General features: G+C 39.4%; 2 protein-coding genes across 3 annotated transcripts; one reads left to right on the top strand and one right to left on the bottom strand.

Moving 5' to 3' along the window:
- The first annotated feature begins 3,566 nt into the window (after positions 1-3,566).
- On the top strand, positions 3,567-10,150 carry LOC133985552 (signal-transducing adaptor protein 1-like). Its single transcript, XM_062425221.1, has 10 exons — positions 3,567-3,671; positions 3,840-3,911; positions 4,360-4,476; positions 4,682-4,738; positions 6,739-6,920; positions 7,938-8,069; positions 8,793-8,862; positions 9,423-9,525; positions 9,595-9,771; positions 10,014-10,150. The coding sequence occupies exons 1-10, from the start codon at positions 3,567-3,569 to the stop codon at positions 10,148-10,150; spliced, it is 1,152 nt and encodes a 383-aa protein (XP_062281205.1).
- Positions 10,151-10,774: 624 nt separating this feature from the next.
- Positions 10,775-19,648, bottom strand: ankrd13d (ankyrin repeat domain 13 family, member D). Of its 2 annotated transcripts, XM_062425892.1 has the most exons (17): positions 19,366-19,648; positions 18,854-18,949; positions 18,631-18,766; positions 18,417-18,541; positions 18,216-18,261; positions 17,199-17,342; positions 16,815-17,004; positions 16,425-16,491; positions 15,475-15,556; positions 15,180-15,241; positions 14,941-15,071; positions 14,354-14,511; positions 13,835-13,948; positions 13,434-13,609; positions 13,086-13,165; positions 12,205-12,438; positions 10,775-11,315 (listed from the first exon to the last, which is right to left on the bottom strand). In XM_062425892.1, the coding sequence occupies exons 2-17, from the start codon at positions 18,935-18,937 to the stop codon at positions 11,252-11,254; spliced, it is 1,893 nt and encodes a 630-aa protein (XP_062281876.1). In that variant the 5' UTR covers positions 18,938-18,949; positions 19,366-19,648; the 3' UTR covers positions 10,775-11,251. The 2 variants fall into 2 exon arrangements, with proteins under 2 accessions (XP_062281876.1, XP_062281875.1); XM_062425891.1 differs by having other exon boundaries at positions 18,854-19,648.
- Positions 19,649-19,733: the final 85 nt, after the last annotated feature.

Genomic DNA, 19,733 nt, shown 5'->3' with positions numbered 1-19,733 from the left:
GATGGGAGCTGCCAGGGGGACCAGCAGGGTCAAAGAACACCACTGAGAAGGAAAATCTGTGGCCAGTAGTGGGCATCAGTCTACAGTTTTTATATAGAGAACAAACAGTGTAGGCACATGCACACAGCATATATATATATGCAGGTTGGGACGTTTACTTCAAAGGTTTGAACAATGAACCCTCACGCTGGTTGCAACTATTTTGACATCTCACAAAAGTAAAGTCAGATCAGTTTTAAGTCCCAATCTCAAAATTTCTAGGATGGACAAACATGCAACATGTGTTGTAAATACAGAGTAGATAGAAGGAGCTGGAGAAGAATTACAGCATGAAGAAACAGAATCTCAATTAAGTTAAAAAAAATAACATATCACTATTAATGAATTATTGATTAAATAATGTACAAGGATGCTTTTAGGCTTAAGTATTTCGCCAGAAAATGATGCTCTTTGATACCAAAATGTGATGGAGGCAACATTCATATAATTAGCTGCATCTGTGATTTTCATACCGTGACAAGTCAAAATGTCTCCTGTGATTAAAGTCTTTAAATCCTAATTGTATCATAGTGATGGCAGGATCTCAATGTCCTTTGTTGTTTTACTATAAATTCAGAATTGTACTATATGAACACTTAAAAAAAACATAACTTAAAAAAATACATATATAAATATATATATATTTTTTTTAGGAATTTGTTTTGTGTAGCCAATTCTCCAGTACACTTACATAATGACACACAAGTGCACAGCTGGACTGTCAGAGGGGAGCTCATTTCGTTGGTCCAGACAACAAAACCAGCCAGGACCTGACCATAGACCTCAGGCTGTGTTCTGTAAGCCAGGACATGATTCAGGTCTGTCAAGTGTGTAAAAACTGATTAAACCAACTTTCAAACAAATGACTAAGATCGGTTGGTTAAACTTTAATTATCAGTCATTCTCAACTGTTCCCTTACTTATATTACCAGGGAAAGGCACCATGCTGGATTTCAGGCACAGAGCAGGTTTAAATTCTTATAATAATTCATTGTACATACTTCTCCTGGACAACTTTTCAGGCTCACAAATCTTTTCTTGCTTCAATCCCTGTATAACTCTGTGCCAATATCATTTACAGGTTTCTTTTTTTCCCTTACATACTGTCTGTGTCAAATGATATACATTTGTGGTTGAAATTTTTGCATAGGGACTACTTACAAAGTAGCCCTTCACCCAGGTCAGAAAATGAACAGTATGTTAAGTTTAAATAAGGCTGTGCATTTCTTTTTCAATGTGTTGTTCGGGAAATGTTTCTTTAAGGGTGTCCTAGATGAAGATAATGTGAAAAGCAGCAGTGCACACAGTGTGGTATGCAGAGACACAGGCTTTCGCTGTCATTGTGATTACTTAACAAATGTTTCACATGCTGAGTCTTTTCTGCAAACAGGCACATTTTGCAGAGCATTGATACAAGACATAAGACACATATACATTTGTTTTTCACTCACAACATTGACAAAATCACACCTTGAAACTGTTTTCATTGGCAATTGGCAGGTCTATAGGTTGGTTAAACATTTACCTTTTGTCCAAAAGCTTTGAACACAAAATCAAGCCAACATGCTTCCTCATTCATTTACCTCCATAAAAATATAGTGTAATTTGCTGTATATCTCTTAAAATATATAAGGAGAAACATTACCAAAGAAAGAAGACATAAGTACAATATTCACTTTATTGAACATGTCATATACTTTTTATGTGTCTCATTCCTGTTTAAAGTTGAACAATATGATGGTCTATCAATAAAATTGTTCTGTACATTACAATTGTTGCTGGAGTTTTGACCCCTGAAGTTGAAAAATAGAAAGTGGCTTCAGAAAAAGAGAGGAAGAATTTTTGACAAGGACTTGATGGACGCAGCACTGTGAAGTATTTTACATAAAAGCAGCAGCTCGCAGGCACTGCTCCACTCTTCAAGTCTCCTTTTTCTCTTTCCCAGGATAAACCGGCTAACCCACCGCTCGACTGTCACAGCAGTAACAATGTGAAGCCTGCTGTCTTAACAACACGGGAGACACTGGTTGTTGTGATGATGAGGACGATGATGGTGATCTTTGCCAATAGTGTCGATCACCCAGCAGCTGTGATGAATTCAAACACTACTGCCGCCTGTCTCACATCATCAGCATCTGCAGGAAGTATAAGCAGACAGCAGAGGGCGATTTGTTTCCTGATGTCTCACAGATAAGATGAAGTAAAATAATTTACTGCTGTCTCTGTTATTATTACTTCTAGCAGTGATATATGCAACTCGAGACCAAATTAAGTTTTATGCTCATGATGGTATTGAAACAATAATAAGAGCTGTTACTGCTGAAATCATCATCATCAGGCCTTTGGCTGTGAGTAGGTAATGTCCATCGATACTAACAACATCATGAGTATCACTTAGTATAAATGCTATTACTAATTGTAAACGACTCCAGCCTCTGAAACTTAAAAGTTACTTAAACATACTGAAATTAAAGTTTCAATGCATGAAAAAATCAGATTCCATCTATGTTTGGATTTCGTTTAATTAAAATTTCAGTTTCACCCTACTTACTTTTTTCAAGACCAGACCAAAATACAAAAACTTAAAAAATCACATCAAAACAGATAGGATTTTCTTTTCCTTTTTCTTCTTTTTTAAGTTTTTCTTAATAGGCCTCGTCTTTAAACTATAAAACTAACTTTACAAAAAGCATGTTAAAGCAGTTGGACAATACAGTAGGTTATTTTTTTATCATATGATATTATATTATTCGATATTTTAACAAAATTCCCCTACATTTCTCCACTGAACTCACAGCCCCCAACAGGGAGTGTTCAGTCCATATACTGAGTGTTTATAAGGCTCAGAAATGTTTTCAAGTCAATTATAATAATTTTAAAAAGACACGTGAGTGTTAGCTTTAAAACATTAATCGTTTTAGTGCTTGATATTGGTCTATATTGTGCACTCATAGTGAGTGTGTGTGTGTGTGTGTGTGTGTGTGTGTGTGTGCGCGTGCGTGCGTGCGTGCGTGCGTGCGTGCGTGCGTGCGTGCGTGTGTGCGTGCGTGTGTGTGTGTGTGTGTGTGTGTGTGTGTGTGTGTGTGTGTGTGTGTGTGTGTGTGTGTGTGTGAGGCTTCATTGCCTTTTATTGTGTGGTGTAAAGCTGTCCTCCTGAGTTATGCCCAGGTTCAAAGTACAACAGATTTATTTCAGGATATTTTCTACTAACTACTTCCTTTTCAAAAAATCACTGCAGCGTTTCCTGGTTCTCAGAGTGACAGCACAAACACTGAAGGAAAGGGGGGAGACTGGCTTATCAGTGCAGGTTTATTAGATCAGTAATCATCTCACATATACTGAAGACACAGCTTGAATCCATCACTGCCTTGAGAACTGCACCAGGAGACATCAAGGAGCAAAACTCTCAGGATCTGCCTGCTCTGAACTGTTTATTAATGCCAACACTGCTGGACTAAACAGTCACGAACTGAAGCAAACTAAAACCTGGACGGAAGACATATACATATCTGACTGAACGCTGGACGATGTTTGGGACCCCCAGAGTTGTTGTCCACAAAAGGAGAGCCACTATCACGGCTCTGCCGCTCTACTACTTTGGAACCCTGCTGAAGAAACAAAGCAACGAGAGGGTGAGGACAAAAGATGGAAAAGATCCAGACTGTACAAAGCTAGAAAAGAAAAAGCATTATCTCCAAATGTGTGATGTAGAATCAAAACTGTTCATGTACATTCTTTAATTAAAAGATGTGAATGTTATGTTAAGAGCAGAAATTTTAAATTACATTTATGATTTTCAGGATTTCAGGAAGTACTATGCAGAGCTCCGTGGAGCCACGTTGTTTCTGTACACAGATGACAAACACGAGACAGTAAGCAAACACCCGTTTAACAACCTTATGAGGAAATAAACATTCGAAATATTGAAATGTAAGTATGGTTAATGGTAAGGCAGCATGTGTTTCAACATGAATCAATGTACAGTGATGACAATTTAAGTGCTGCATTATTTATAAACCTGGGAAACTGGAGTTTAAGGAAGTGGGTTAAGTAGATGCAGTGGAGACCAAAAACATAAATCAGTTTTACTTATGATGAAATTACAATTAAACTTGACCTTATTTTAGATTAATCAATTCATGTTCTAGCAATCAAGCATGTACCAAGTGATGATTTGCAGAAGCTTATTTATTTGTCTGTCTGTCTGTCTGTCTGTCTGTCTGTCTGTCTGTCTGTCTGTCTGTCTGTCTGTCTGTCTGTCTGTCTGTCTGTCTGTCTGTCTGTCTGTCTGTCTGTCTGTTTGTTTGTTTGTTTTTACAGTACACAGAGAAACTGGACCTGGAGCAGATGAAGTCCATGACATTAGATGCTCCATATCAGAAAAAGATGCCGACCATCTTCACCCTCTCGATGCAGAAAGAGGATGTGCAGTTGAAGGTGTGTGTGGTAGTGAAACTTGACACTTCTTTGGTCATTGAAACAATCCAAAAAAGGTGCATATTCAAGGTGAAAAGTAATTATCAGTTACCTGAACCCCAGTTTGAAGGATTTGATTTAGAGGAGAAGGCTATGCATGGTGTACACAGAGAATATAACCAAACCAAACCTAAACAAAATTTCTGTTGTTTGTGTGACTGTGCAGATGGAAAACCCTGACAAAGGAGAGGAGTGGAGATGTTACATCCTGACCGTTGTCAGAGTAAGTAAACACAAACTTACACATACACTGATACAAACAAACACGCAGTAAAACTGTAGATAGCTGTTGCTGATAGTTGAGAATATTGCCGTACAAAACAAAACAAGTAATGTGGGAGCTCAAACCTGCACGGAGGAACGATATTCAAGTAACACTGGTGTTGTAAAACACTTTGTAGTTTCCTTTTTGTTTTGGATCATTTCATTGAAAATAATCATTTGTGGAATTTAATAATTCACTTATTTGACACACAAAGCCAAGCATAACTTACAAGAAACAAGTACTTCCTGGTTAACAATTAGCTTATGATTATAATTTCTCAACAAACTCTCCTTGAGTCTGATATTTAAAATATTGATGAAAATAATAATAGCCTACTGTTATAACTGCAAACACAAGATTTCTTTAGATATCTCCAACTAATTTATTATCAAACATTAAAATCACTGAAAAGGAGGGAATGAGCCTGACAGGAATATTTATCAATGCCTATAAAAGTAACACTAAATGAAAATCAATTTCCAGGATTTATTCTGCTTTACAACTGGGGGGGGTCTTTCTACAGTGTATATTAAGGCAAGGTGTGACAAAGCTCAATCAATCAATCAATCAATCTTTATTTGTATAGTGCCAAATCACAACAAAGTCATCTCAAGGCACTTTACACATAGAGCAGGTCTAAACCGTACTCTTCAGATTTAATTTTAAACAGACCCAACATTCCCACATGAGCAAGCACTTGGCGACAGTGGCAAGGAAAAACTCCGTTATAACGTGAAGAAACCTCAGGCAGAACCAGGCTCAAAGTGGGCGGCCATCTGCCTCGACTGGTTGGGGTAGAGAAGCTAACATACAGTTAACTGAAGGTGATTGATTAAATATTTGCAGGTCACAGCCCACCACCTCTGGTTCAGATCTGTGGAGAGAATTCATCTGGAAAAACATTTCAAGGTTTTTCATAACTCCAAAAATCAAAAGCGTACAGATCAACAATATGGCAATATGTCTACTAGCCATTTACACATATTCTGGATTGCCTCAATATTACTTCATACTAGGTAGATGTAATAGCAGCAACCAGATCAACTATCAGCTCACAGCTTGATCTCAGTTTTAGCGTTATATATCGAGGTATAGGGATGTGAATCGAGAACTGGTTTCAGTTCAGAAATTGTAGCCAATTTCTCCAGAAGCCAAAGAACATTCAAATAAGTAAAATTTTAACTATAGCTATATGTTCTGGCTGTTAAAGACTGTTCTTATCTATTGTAGGATTATTAAATACAGCATGAGTACAGAGAGTACGATAGATTTAAAACCATTTACAACTGCAATGATTAGACTGGGTGTTGGCAACCTGCGGCTCTTCAACCCCTCTGAAGTGGTCCCCTATAACGTTGACAAAAAAATAACATGGAAATAAATAAGTTATTTTTAGGGATGGGAATCGAGAACCAGTTCCGGTTCCAAATTGTTCGATTCCATTGTAATCATATGCCTCCAAACTTATCGATGCCCAGGAATGAAAAAAGAGGAACTCATCTGTGTGGGCTGTTGCGGAGCTATCTGTAGTTCATCTTTAAAAATGGCAGCAGTTGCAAACATGTTTTGATTTAATGTCAAAATAATTCTTTGTGTGATGAAGTAAACTGTGGCAGCAAGCAGTGACAAACGAAACCAGCTGATAAATACACACTGCAGCATTTAATAACTTTGAGCTGAGGAAAATAACTGCTCTCCCTCATTTTGTTATTCTCATACAGACTGTAAGATGCTTCGAAATGATTAAATTCATTAATTTAACATTTGGCTGCGGACCATTTATCTTATCTACCAGTTATGTTTCATATATTCATCAGCATGCAGGGTCATTGATAAACTTCAAAAGTGTAGATAACAGTTGCATTGTCACTGAAAACATGTGTAGGCCAGCATTTTTCCACACAAAGATTTATTCAATTTGACAAATTCCAGTGTTGATGACCTCTGTTTCCCTGCAGAAAGAGATTCCTTGTCAACTACAGCTACTGCCTGGCCAGGTGTCGCAGCTACAGGATGTTCTATCTGAGGAGAGGAACAGAAATTCCCTCTCAGGACGTCCAGCCCTCCCACCCCGTCCACCCTTCCTTAGCCAAGCCTCCGCCTCCCCTCCTCCAGAGGATAAAATCATAGAAAAGCCAAAGCGAAAGCCAAGGCCAGACCAGAGCAACCCTGAGATGCCTTCGTAAGTCAGTTTACAGAAATGTTTCTTTCCGGTAATTAGTAATATTTCTGACAGACTGAAAAACATCCTTCCCCTTCCTGTAATTTCTGTCTTCCTGAAAAAAAAGACAGGAAAAAAAAAAAACCTGTGTAAACAAAGATACAAATTAGACTGGCTTTTAGGGCTGGGCAAGATATTGAAATTATATCGATACCGTGATATGAGACTAGATATCGTCTTAGATTTTGGATATCGTGATATCGTAATATCGCATGTCATCAGAGTTGCCTTTTCTTGGCTTTAAAGCTGCATTACAGTAAAATATATTATTTTCTGAACTTAACAGATTGTTCTAGCTGTTCTTTTATGTACATTTTACCCACTTTGTCATTATATCCACATTACTGATGATTATTTATCAAACATTTCATAGTGTAAATATTTTGTTAAAGCACCAACAGCCATCTCTATAATATTGTTGCAATATCGATATCGAGGTATTTGGTCTAAAATATCGTGATATTTGATTTTGTCCATATCGCCCAGCCCTACTGGCTTTGTCAGCATTGAAGCTCCTTGAGTCATCCTAAACCGATGCAAAATTGCGAGTGTGTGTGTGTTGTCCTTTGCCCTCTGAAACAACATGCCTGTCCCTTTATTGCTGCCCCTGCCAATGAGGAAGTCTTCACATTTCTCTGAATCCTGCAGGTGTTCAATGAGACTGGGAAGGCTGTCATAGGCTACTTACGGGGATTTCAGACTAGACCAGTTAGTTGAGTATGGTCCATCTAGGAGCAAAAGCTGTGCCCCCAATTGGGACAAAGTTGATTCGGGGGTCAGTGCTTAAGGATAGGGTAAGGCTTAGATTTATGTGGTTATGTTTAGAGAGAGTGTGTGAGTTGTCCTTTGCCCTCTGAAACAACATCATCATCCCTGTAACTTTTTATTGCCGCCACAGTAATGAGGAAGTCTCTGCATTTTCTCGGATTCCTGTAGGTGTTTCTTTAACGTGAGTCGGAAGGAGGCAGAGAAGATGTTGGAAGATAACCCGCAACATGGGGGCTTGATCCTCCGCCCGTCCGCGCTGACCAACAACTACGCCCTGACCCTCAGACAACTCAAAAATAGGTCAGATGCTCCAGCTCAGCCTCTGAACTGTACCACTGACTAAAGAGTAATGCACAAGTTTATACTGAACTCTTGAATCTCACAAGATACGTACGCATTCAAAGAAGTAAAACAATAAAAAGGTAAAAGATAATGAATATCCAATAAAACAGGTTATAGTCCAAGACAAAGTAGGCAACAACAGAGATCAAAGTCAAATAGATAAATATCAGGTTTTCTTTCATCGTCTCTCATGAAGCTTTTGCCACCGTTCATTCATAATATAAATATGAATCTTTGATTCTATAGGTTTTTTTTCAGATCATTGCTGAGTTATGTCGTGCCATCTGACACACAAGACACATTTGAAATATTTCCTAATTAATCAAAACATGTTGCCTGACAAACCACATCATGATCTTTTTATTTAAATCACCTGAGTAGATAAGACTGGAGTTCATTTCAGTTTTGCAGAGGACTTAATAGAACTTTGTAGAATCTGAATGTAAAAGAGTGATAAGTCTTAATAGACCTATTTGTTTCTTATTGATATAGTCCCTCATTGGCATTATAATTGTGACCTTATATTACTAGTCCCGACAAAAAGTAACCATACAATGCTACATTGAATAGAGGGATGAACAATTTGACCATTTACTATTTTGTTCATTCTAAATGTTAACATGTCATATACAAATACTAAATGTCAGCTGTAAGCAAATACTCCTCTTCTTTGTGTTTCAGTGGGTCTGTCACGAAGAACTACAGGGTGACCTCCACAAACTCAGGCTTTGTCATTGAAGTGGAGACACCAGTACGTCACACAGCTTTCACCTCCCCGCAACTATTCATAATTAAATTCAGCTATTTTCTAATTCAATGACATTCAATGAAGGAGCGTCTTAAAGTCCTATGATACATGTTCAGTATGTCATGATGCATACAGGACTTCCATGATGGCAACTAAATTCAGTCATTTGTTTGTAAATAATTCAGTCTTGCAAAGAAAAGCATGAATTGGGCTCCTGTTTGCTTTCATAAAAGTGTTAAATTCAACTCTGCATGGTAATAAGGGTGCATGTGTATCAGTCAGTTTCAACAGTAAGTTACTACTGAATGGCTTAACAATTTACCCACGCTGTATAAAAGTGTGACAGTGAAACTATGTGGGGTAAATCTTCAAACAGTCCAGTTAGTGTTTTAAGGTGGAAAAGTAAATACATTTTCAATTGGTTATGACTCAAAATACAAAATAGGATTATACAGATTTCATTGAGTTTATCTGGAGTGGAATATTAAATGGCCACAGCAAATAGAAATTGTCATAAATGAAAAAACTATTCTTACTCTTTGCTTGTGTCTGTTTCTGTGTAGGTGACTGTCTCCTCCTTGAATGATGTGGTTAAATATTTCCTTGACAAGACAGAATACCGTGTCCAACCTTACACAAAGACTCATTTCTATGACCTCCGCATTGGTGAGAAGAGCACTGCTGTTATAAACAGACATCTACAGGTATACAAGTCCTAACATGTGTGTTCAACAGAGCCATCACCTGCTCCAGAGTGTGTCAACATCGACTCAGCACCCAAACCTTTACCCAGGTTACAAGTGGCGCCAATGAAGCGTTCACAGACCCATGAGGAGCCTCTGTCCCATTCAACCAAGGATGATGCCTATGTGGTCCCTGATGTGATCCCTGATGTGCAGGACCTAAAGATAGGTATGAATGAGTGGGAGGATACAGAAGTAGATTAAGAGTTAAAAACCACATGCACATGACTGCATGTCGCTCAAGTTGTCATGTTGTTATATGAGAAAAATATTTTAAAATTAGTACCTATGTGCTGTTTGAGATTTGTTTGAGTGCCATACAAATATTGCTATTATTACTATTTATTTCAAGGTGTATGTATGAGTGAGTAAAGCCTAAACTATATGTATACATGTTTTTGTCTAAACCAGCGCAGCTGAACGGTGAGCTTAAGGAAGTTGTAAAACTACGTAGGGAAAATACATATGTTCTGAACAACGAGGACAAAGGCACCGTGAAGAAGGAAAAAACCACTGGACCAGCCGCCTCTGTGGGGTGGTCAAATTAAAATGAACGCTATCTTCTTTTTTTTTTAAAGCAGGGATCTTAAACCCAAATTACTAAAGGTTACTGGTCAGGTTGCTAAATGCTAAATGTGATAAAATATTATAATAATATACACCATTATTATTATACATTGTATTGCATTGTCTTATGTTCATATATTCCATCCCTGCCAATAACTTAAGTGGTTAATCTAAAAAACTAACAGAAAAAAACATTCCTGCTTTAAACATTTAGAAAACTTTTGATGAGTGCTGGTTTACATGCATGGTTTACTGCATTAGTCTGTAAGTCAACGTTTAATCATGTTGTAAGGCAGATAGCTGTAGATAAGAGCTCTTTGTACTTTGAACTAGATTTGATTACAATATGGCTTCAACTACACATAGCTCATACTTTTTGTCTCACAGCTTTGAAGATGATCAAGCTTTCCGTTTTGCTTAATTCCTGTGGAATACTGGACATTTCACTAACACTGAATGAGCAAAATGTGATACATATTACAATTATTGTTCATTTTTTGGGTATAAAAGAAACTGTAAAGATAAAAAAAAAAACATTTCACATGTGATTATTATGTTTGTTCCTTTGATCACATGCATTAAAAGACTAACACACTGTATTCCAGGAGGATCATTATTCTTTATTTTTCCACACATAGGAGTAAGCCAACATAAATGTTTCAAATGTTATAATCATATTTCTGTAAGTTATTCCATTAAGATTGTATTTTTTAATTTTTCATCAGTATCATATAATAGGTTTAAAGTTTAAGGATCATTCATCACTCAATAAAGACAGCAAGACTGTGAAAAATATTCAATAAAAAATGAAAAACAAAGACTCTCCCTTTTGTCTCCTCCTTCACTGTAGTGTGTTTCAGAGTACCTGTTCCCCCCTTTCCTTACCCCTCCCACCTGTTTCACTCACACTCACATTGTTTCTTTTGGTCCTATACACTCTCTTGTAGCAGCCTTCATATGAGAAAGAGATAAATAAAACATCTGTAATAACTTAATATCTCTGGATTTAAAAAATAAAAACTGAATAAATTAAGAGGATTGTTGCCCATTGAAGACCCTCCTCCGTCGCCGTTGACGTGACATTACTTCTCGGTGAGTGACAGCTGCAGGATCCTCTCCAGCTCATCCTCTTCCTCCTTATGCTTCCTGTGACAACAAGAAGAGATACAGTTCATCAGAGGAGCAATGACAGGGATTTAAAGTTTGTATTGTTTTCATCCATGTATGATTTGTTTTTAGCTGAAGAAAACACAGCAAACACTGATTTTAAAATGATTACCCCTTTTACAGAGAAAACAGGGATTTTTGGCATAAATTAACTTTGGTTTGAAACTGTATACAGAATAATCTGATCCTCTGTGTCTTTTAGCATTTCCTCTTATCAGTTTCGATTTGCCTGAGTGGTTATACTGGAGTATCTCAACATCTTTATAGTGCTGAGTGACCGGATGTTATTACTGGGTGCAGGGGGTTACATGCAGCAGTTTCAGCATGTTGTTTTGATATTATGACAGTGGATTGAAACACGATAGCCCTGATCCTGGACATCTTACTGTAACAGATTGTCTTTCATATTCATTCATTTACACAGCTGACGGGCCCTGAAAGCTGTAAAGAGGGGGGAAAATGTTCACCCTCAAATTAACAGTACTACTAAGCTGTCAAGCTAAGGTGCTCGCTACTGTTAGACACCACAATTAGAATAGATGACGTTCTTGTGTCATCTCTGCATACAATTAACAACATGGAACGGTGGGGAGCTCCCTGGGTAAGATTCTGACGCTCTACTGCAAAAAACAAACCCTACTGAGCCACAGCAGATTGAAATGCAAGAGCACAGTGCAGCACTAACTGTGTGCTCACTTGTAGTGAAAAGGAAACAAAATAAAAGGACTACAGTAGAAGAGAATAGCTGTGGCTGAGAAGTTATCCAAATGTGGAATTATTCATTTAGTTCCTATTAAAAGAATAGTTCCACATTTGAGCAAATCCTTGTTTGCTTTCTTGCCAAGAGTTAGTTATCTGTCTGCCTCACCTGTCTATCTCCTCCTGTTCCCGGCATGACATCTCCATGGCCATACGCAACTGCTCGTCGAAGTTGCTTGCCACACCGAATTGCCCCGATAACCGTGGATCCGTGGCTGTGTTGTAAGAGAGCGGGGAATTGGCACCAGGGTCCAACGGGGAGACAGAGGAGGGCTGAATGGGGTCGGACATGTCGTCTCCCTCTCTGCTGGCCAGTGAGATGGACAGGGACTCCTGGATTGCCCTGTTAGAGATATAATTAAAGAGGAAAGAACTGAAATATCGTTAAACAAAAGAAAGGCATCTTGGAAAGTTTCACTGCTGGGCTTCATTACAGGATGACTGGGATGAACTGTTCCCATGAGGTCGAAAGAAAGAGCTAATCACTGAGTTCTATTCAGAGATGTTTAATTAAATTATTACACATGCCAGAGGTCTTCCTAAATAAAAGAGAAGCTGGCATGAATTGAACCTCAATGGTTTTGCAGTCACAACTATAAATACTTCAACTTGTGTAAGGATACGTTGTAATAATAGTGATATGCTTAAATGACAACATCTTCCTACGTTTTTGATTGAATTATTTGTCCTTTTTGTTTTTACACAATTCTCTGAACACAATGGACAAAAACTAAAATCTAAAAGAAATCACAGAAAATATGTTGTATTTATTTATATATGATGTATCAATCGTCCTTTGGTTGGTCTATCAGATTGCACATCAGTCTAACATTAGACATAACAGAGAAGATAAGCGTGGCTCTCTGTTTCTATGCTTGACACTGACTTAAACTTCAGGGCAAAAAAATGATCCTGTCCTGTCAAATAAGTAGTTTTGTTGAAGTTAGGATGATGTTATATGTAAATGTAATAGGACATAGGTTAGTTCACCTCTCCAGCTGAGAGTCTTCCTCATACAGTGGAGACTGGGGCACCGGACGGCTGTTGGTCAGAGCCTCCCAGATGGTCACCTTAAAAAAATGAAAAACAAAAACAAAAAAAGAACATACATGAATGTGTGAAAGAGAAAGTGGAGTTTATCAAGTGGCTTCAGATATAAAGAGAATCCTAAAGGTGAATTTTGTTACCTCGACAAAACCAATCACTAACTTTATTTATTGAGGCATGTTTCAGCTCAAAAAGAAAGGAAAAATGGAAACAAAGAGCCACAAACAGCATTATTCGTGTATATTTAAATCTCTGACTGAGCCTAGTAACTGTGAGGCGGTGTGCTCAGACCTGGTCACTCTCTGTGCCAGCGTCCAGAAGGCTCTGCTGGATGGCGAACTGCAACAAGTTGTCATCCTCGTCCCTCATTGGTTCACTGCGGCCCGGACCAAGAGTAGTGTAGTCTGGCGGGGGCTCAAACACCGAGGGGTCCACCTCACAGTGGAAGGGAGCGGAGGGACACTGACCTGGGTAAAGATAATATAACATTACTGAACCTGCAAATGAATTATCTTTACAAACTCACTTTGGAAACAACTCACATTTTAAGCAAATCTTCTATCCTCAAACCAAAACGCAAATATTAAGTTTTACATTTCTGCTCATTACAGGTCACTGTAAGCAGCCACTGAAAAACACTCCCATCAATGTTATTTTAACAACTGGTGTATGTGGATCGAATGGATTGTTACCGGTTTCTTCAGAGCCCTCCGGATTGTGAACCGTCACCGAGCTAACCGGCTCGTCACAGCCGCAGAGGTTACTGAAGGTCACTCTGGCGTTCAACACGTGAAACAAAGGAATCTCTGGAGGGACAGACAGAGAGTTTGATTCAGTCAGAAGGTGTAATTAGGTCAAGTAGCAACAACTATTTAATTCTTCATGTAGCAAAAAACAAAGAAGATGGACAAAAGCTGGACAATAAGAGTTTCTTTCATTTTGGGAGATTCAGATAGTTTATTATCCCTGTAGCAACAGTGGACAGGGGGATGAAACCATACAGGAAGAATGATGAATGCTAAGGCGTGATGGCACAAACCAGGAACAAAGAACCAGGAAAAATACCTTTATGTCCTCATTATTTTGGTCATAACATGACAAAATGAAAGTTACAGCTGTACTACAGACTAAGAGGCCTGGAGCTGGGGAATCAGTGAAGTGTTCCGCAAGGGGGCTTCAACCTCTGTTAAAAACTGACTCCTCACACTCACCTATCTTGACCGGGAAGCCTGGTGGCAAGCGCAAAGTAATGAAATCACGCAGTTTTGCAAAATGGGCATTGGAGATGGCCATGAGGTCGATGATGGGCGTCACCTGCTCGGCCAGGGACAGAGGGTGAGATTCACTCAACCACAGGGTCGCTTTAAACCTGGAGACAACAGAGAGATGGACAGAGGGGAGGAGAAAGAAAGACACAGTTGACGGTAAGACCAAGACCAGTGTTGAGCAGTAGCAGCGTTACTACATTCCTTAGTAGCGTGTCGGTTTTCTGAATTAAACAGCTTTTCAGTAGCAAAGCTCTTTTATTGATCAAGTAATGCGGTAGCGTATAGACAAGCTACATTTTTCCATCAATCACTTCTGAAGCTCAAGCAAAGTGGAGCTTTCTGCTACAGACTGAAATCAAACTGCTGAGGATCAGTACATGACACCACCGCCACTCTGACCTGTATGTAGCTTAGTTCACTACACTTTACTAGTAGCTTGCCCAATACTGATAAAAAAACGCATCAAAAAAGCTATTGAGTGCAGCAGCTTTCTATGCATGGTCGTGTTTGTTGCCATGGCTCAGTCATACCTCTGGACTTTGCTGGTCAGCTCGACAGGACGTCCGATGTCCCGGCCGTTCAGGTTAAACTCTGGGTTGAAGTATTCCTCCGCTGTGATGGCTGTGGGGTTGTGAGGGCTGGCACACTGGGACACATTACTCTGACAGAAAGAAAGAGATTCATATGTGACGCTGTTCATCAAAGGAGGCTGCAGGTGGTGTGGGTGGTGTGTGTGGATGTGGCACGAAGGCACTGTGGAGATTCTTACCCCATTGTGAGCTGTATGCTGCTCAGCAATTCCCAGGAAGGACTGCAGAGGAGTCTTTGAGCCTGAGCGGGAATAATGTAGAGAGAGCATTATCAACCTGCACTGAAAATTAATCATATTTTGTCTCATCCAGAGCGTAGCATAAAATGTCATGTAATACAATTGTATCATGTGTCAAAAAGAAATAATATACTTTAAATAGTTATTTTTAGGCCTAGAAATTATTTTGAGGTGACGTGCCAAATATCATTACATTACCACCACTACGAATGTGAATGCGTGTTTGTGTGTTCACCTTTGCTCCTTGACTTGTCCTGGTCTGATAGATGCTCTGTCCTTGACCGAGTCACCAGCTCCACATTGGTAGCACTGTAAACCTGCACACATCAACACATAAAGGAAAAGCACACTGTTTTTACACTTAGTTTTAGTAAAGTTTCATTCAAAACTTTAAGGATCATAAAAACATTTAATATTTTGTGCACAGCAGGAGGTTTAAACTGGCTTAAAGTGTAAAGATCAAAATTCCTCCCTAGTTTATCTTTATCTACCTACAGCAGTTTTGTTTACAATATATCACATTAGTTTCTAAGCCGCATCTTCTTTGTGAATAATTCAATGATAATTTAGTCTAAATATAATATTTGTGCTCAAAAACTCAAAAATAAATAATAAGTCCACCAATGGCTGATTTAGAACCTAGGTGACCAAAGAAAGCAAAGTTTAGGACTAAATTCTCACTATGTGACTGCTGCTACAACCCAACCAGTCAGAATATGACATGAAGTGACTCAGAGTACACTAACCGGAGCAACATTTCACTAAAAAGTTTCGTTTAGGGGACAGAAAAAACCCAAATGATGGAGGTGGAACATAAATGAAGTTTGGTGTATTGTCAAAAGGATAAAAACCTTCCTTGCTTTGCTGCATTTTCAAAAACACGCATTCATCACATAATCTGACATCCCCAAAATTGTGTTGTTGAATCCAACAGAGATCGTGACCAAGATTTTATTAGACCCCAGTGTCTATTAAATTTATACAATCACACTGTCTATATGTGGCTTAAAAGGAAAATTCAGACATTAAAAGATAATTTGTGGTCACTGAAAAATGTACTATCAATTATCAAGGACTGTCAAAGTGTCTTGGCTGCATGGTTCAGCATACCTTGTTACTAGAAATAAATTAAAGCCTATATTAAGAATTATTTCCAAAAATTTGATTGGCTCAGCAGTCAGGTACCTTGGCTTCATATCCACTGACCACCTCACTCTTCTCAGAGCGCCATCCCCAGATTCCCGACTTATTCCTGAAAATGAAAAAAAGGGACGAAGTAAGGCTTATGGTATTTTTTGATATTACAATTTAACAATTTTCATGCTAAAATATCACAAGCTTTCATTTTATGACTCGGGTTTGAACCAGGTGGATGGCCTAAGGTTACGTTAAAAGAAGTGAGGAACTGTTGACAGCTCCACAAAACAACATTTGGTGACATCTTATAGTTTCATCCAAGCATATTTGAATCAGGACATTTATGCACACAGCTTTCAGGAACTCAAACAAAATCATATTTGCATGCTGGTGAAATGATTCTGTTTTGTGTCTGTGTCTGCAGTGTGTGTTTGCTACCGTTCGAAGGCAATGTTGCGTGTGTTGAGATGTGTGGAGACGATGGGTGATGTGATTCTCTGGGCCGTGTTCTCCTGTGACGGCTGCATGGCTGCCAGCAGGGAGGGCGCGTCACGAGGGGACAACACAAGAGGCTCTGTGTACACCACCTGCTTCTCATGGTCCACTTCCATCACCACAGCTCCATCATCTAAGAGAATGGGATGGCAGTGACTGAACTAATGACTGACTTGAAGTATGGTATTTCTGCATTCATCATAACACTGGAAAAGTATTTCAGGGCAGGTCCAAGTCAAGTCTTTACAAGAAAAGTGCAGGTTGAGCTGCACGTCTACCAAGTCTCTATATGTGAACAAGTGACGCTGATTTTAGGAGCATACAAACCCCCGCCTTTGAAGATATAGCTGCGTCGTCCTTTCAGCCAGGTCATGTGTTCGAAGCCCAGGAGGGTAGTGTCCACACGTAGACACGAGCCACTCTTCCACACCCGGTAGACGTCACTGGGACATACTTTAGACACCAAGGGAACTGATTTGAAATGAATAGGAAGTGTTTTAGAAAGAGGAAACAAAGATGCAAAGAGAGGGATGAAACAGATTTACATAAGAAGATTAAACATTTTCCTGGAAAATGTCTAAATATCACTAACTACATTTGTGTCATGCTCAATACACACATACTAGAACTGAGTCATTTCTTGTTAACAGATAAATGTGTTTGTCTGAATCTGTCATAGCCTTCAAACACTGCTGAGCGACAGCTACTGCAGCGGGAGCTGTTCAACGGATGTGGTGCTGAAACTGAACTTAGTGAACTACGGTGGCCCTGAGAGTTCAAACAGACAGCCACTTATGAAAACACATGCATATACAAACACAAGCAAATGAACAAAACATTGTAATCAATTTATCAACAAATAGCTTGAAGAAAATGTGCTGCAAATTCAGACAGCACAATGGAAGTGTTACCAGAGGACACTTATTAGTAAAGATGTACTGATACCAATATTGGATATTGGTCCAATGCCTACTCAAATAGCTGGATCAGGTATCTGTGACAATGGGCTGATCTGTATCAGATACCATTTAATAAATAATTCAGTAAATTTAACTCAATGTATTTGTTTCATTTTGTTTTACAAAGTTAGGAAAGCAATATGCAAGCCTGATTTTGCCTTAAACATAAAAAGGATGATCCCAGTCTCTTCCACACAGTGAGGCTTTTTTTGGGGGTTTATTTTAACATGTGTTACACATATGTTATCAAATTGATGAGGATGTCTTCTTGTATTTTGTCTAGTTATGTGTTTTCCTAAGTTGCAATGTGTTACGCTCTCAGGGCCACTGTAAAAAAAAACACAAAAAAACAACAAAAACAAAAACACATTAATGAAACACTCACCCCAACTAGTGAACTCCCACTTCATTTCCACGTAGAAGTCCCGCGCCTAAAAGAGACCGTGAAAATCAGCTAAGAAAACACTTTCGAGAAACCTTTAACAAAGCTTTGAGCATCTGATGTGTTTTTCTGTGCAACAAGTAGAGTTTCAGACCCAGAGCTGAACATGTTTTCATCAAATGACCCACTGTGCGGCTGTGCTACCTGTCTTAGTTTGCTGAGCAGTTCTGGGATGCCTGCCAGTCTCTCAGTGGCACGCTTGAAATCTCTGTACTGAAGCACCAGCTGAACAAGCTCAGGGTCCCCAGTGCTCACTGCCTCCTGCAAAACTGAGACATACATTCACGTTTAACAGCAGCTGTTTGCTTTGTTGACTGATCAGCAGTTTCAAGACATGAAACCAAAGCAGAGCACTCACTGGTCCAGCCCTGTGCGTTGCAATGTGTCGGGTCTGAAGAGTGTCTGAGCAGCACTCGGGTTGACTCTAGGTGGCCCAGACACACAGCTAGCTCCAGTGGACTGCGCCCTCTCGGATCCAGGCGCTCCACATCCTGCTGCAGGACCAGCACACACAAGCAGCGTCAGCGCAATGCAGTGCGACACAATAAACCAGCAGCTGCTAAACAGACCTCCCTGCTCACCTCTTTCTTCTGCAGCTCTCTGTCTAGCTCCAGATACTGATTGTTCCAGACCAGAGCATGCAGAGGAAACGCTTCTTGAGCCATGGTTGTCGTCCGCTTGACAGTTAAAGCGACAGTAAAGCTACAGTATGTTTGCAATAAGACAACAGATGACAGAGACACCACAGCAACCGCAGCTTCAGTGCTGATCGGCACAGCTGGCTGGGCAGCTAGCTCACTTAACACAGTAGAAAACGGAAAATGTTTCACCGGCAAAACTTGTCAGTAAGCAAATATATCCAAAAAAGCTAACGTTAGACAGTCAACAAACTAGTATGTTGTGTGTGTCTATTTAAATTAGTGGGCTGAGTTAGTCTGGCTAACTCAGCCCACTAATTTGATCTGGTAACAGCTAACGGGGCTAACGTTAGCTAGCTGGCTAATAACAACATTGTTTCCTGCTCCTGTCGGCACCTGTGCTTCATTATGCACCATGCAGGAAAAAAATACTTCACACAGCTAACAATGCACACCTGCACATTTTCCCCACACAACACAATGGTAAATTTCCTCGACGAGAGAAAATATGAGCGAAATTGCCAGCTGATAAAGTTGGCTAGCTACCCCGCTGCTGCCGCTGCGACCATCCCCTGTTTATATGGCAAGGCTCAAAATAAAGAGAGATACGGCCTTTATTATTCCAGTTTCACATCCAGGTCACTCCACTTCAATCCGATGTTGGTGACCGCTGCTGCTGATAACACTCAGCCCTTCTTGGTTACACCACACATCACACCTGTGGTCAAGTCTGCTGTGAATGTGTGAGGAGGGGGAAAAAAACCCAGCTTTGTTAAGATGAAGAAAAATGTTGCGGCGTTATTTGCTTATTTATTTATATATT

This window comes from Scomber scombrus, chromosome 9 (genome assembly GCF_963691925.1).
Source record: "Scomber scombrus chromosome 9, fScoSco1.1, whole genome shotgun sequence".
NCBI lineage: Eukaryota > Metazoa > Chordata > Actinopteri > Scombriformes > Scombridae > Scomber > Scomber scombrus.
The sequence above is the reverse complement of the archived record's forward strand: the minus strand, read 5'-3'. Positions and strand labels throughout refer to the sequence as shown.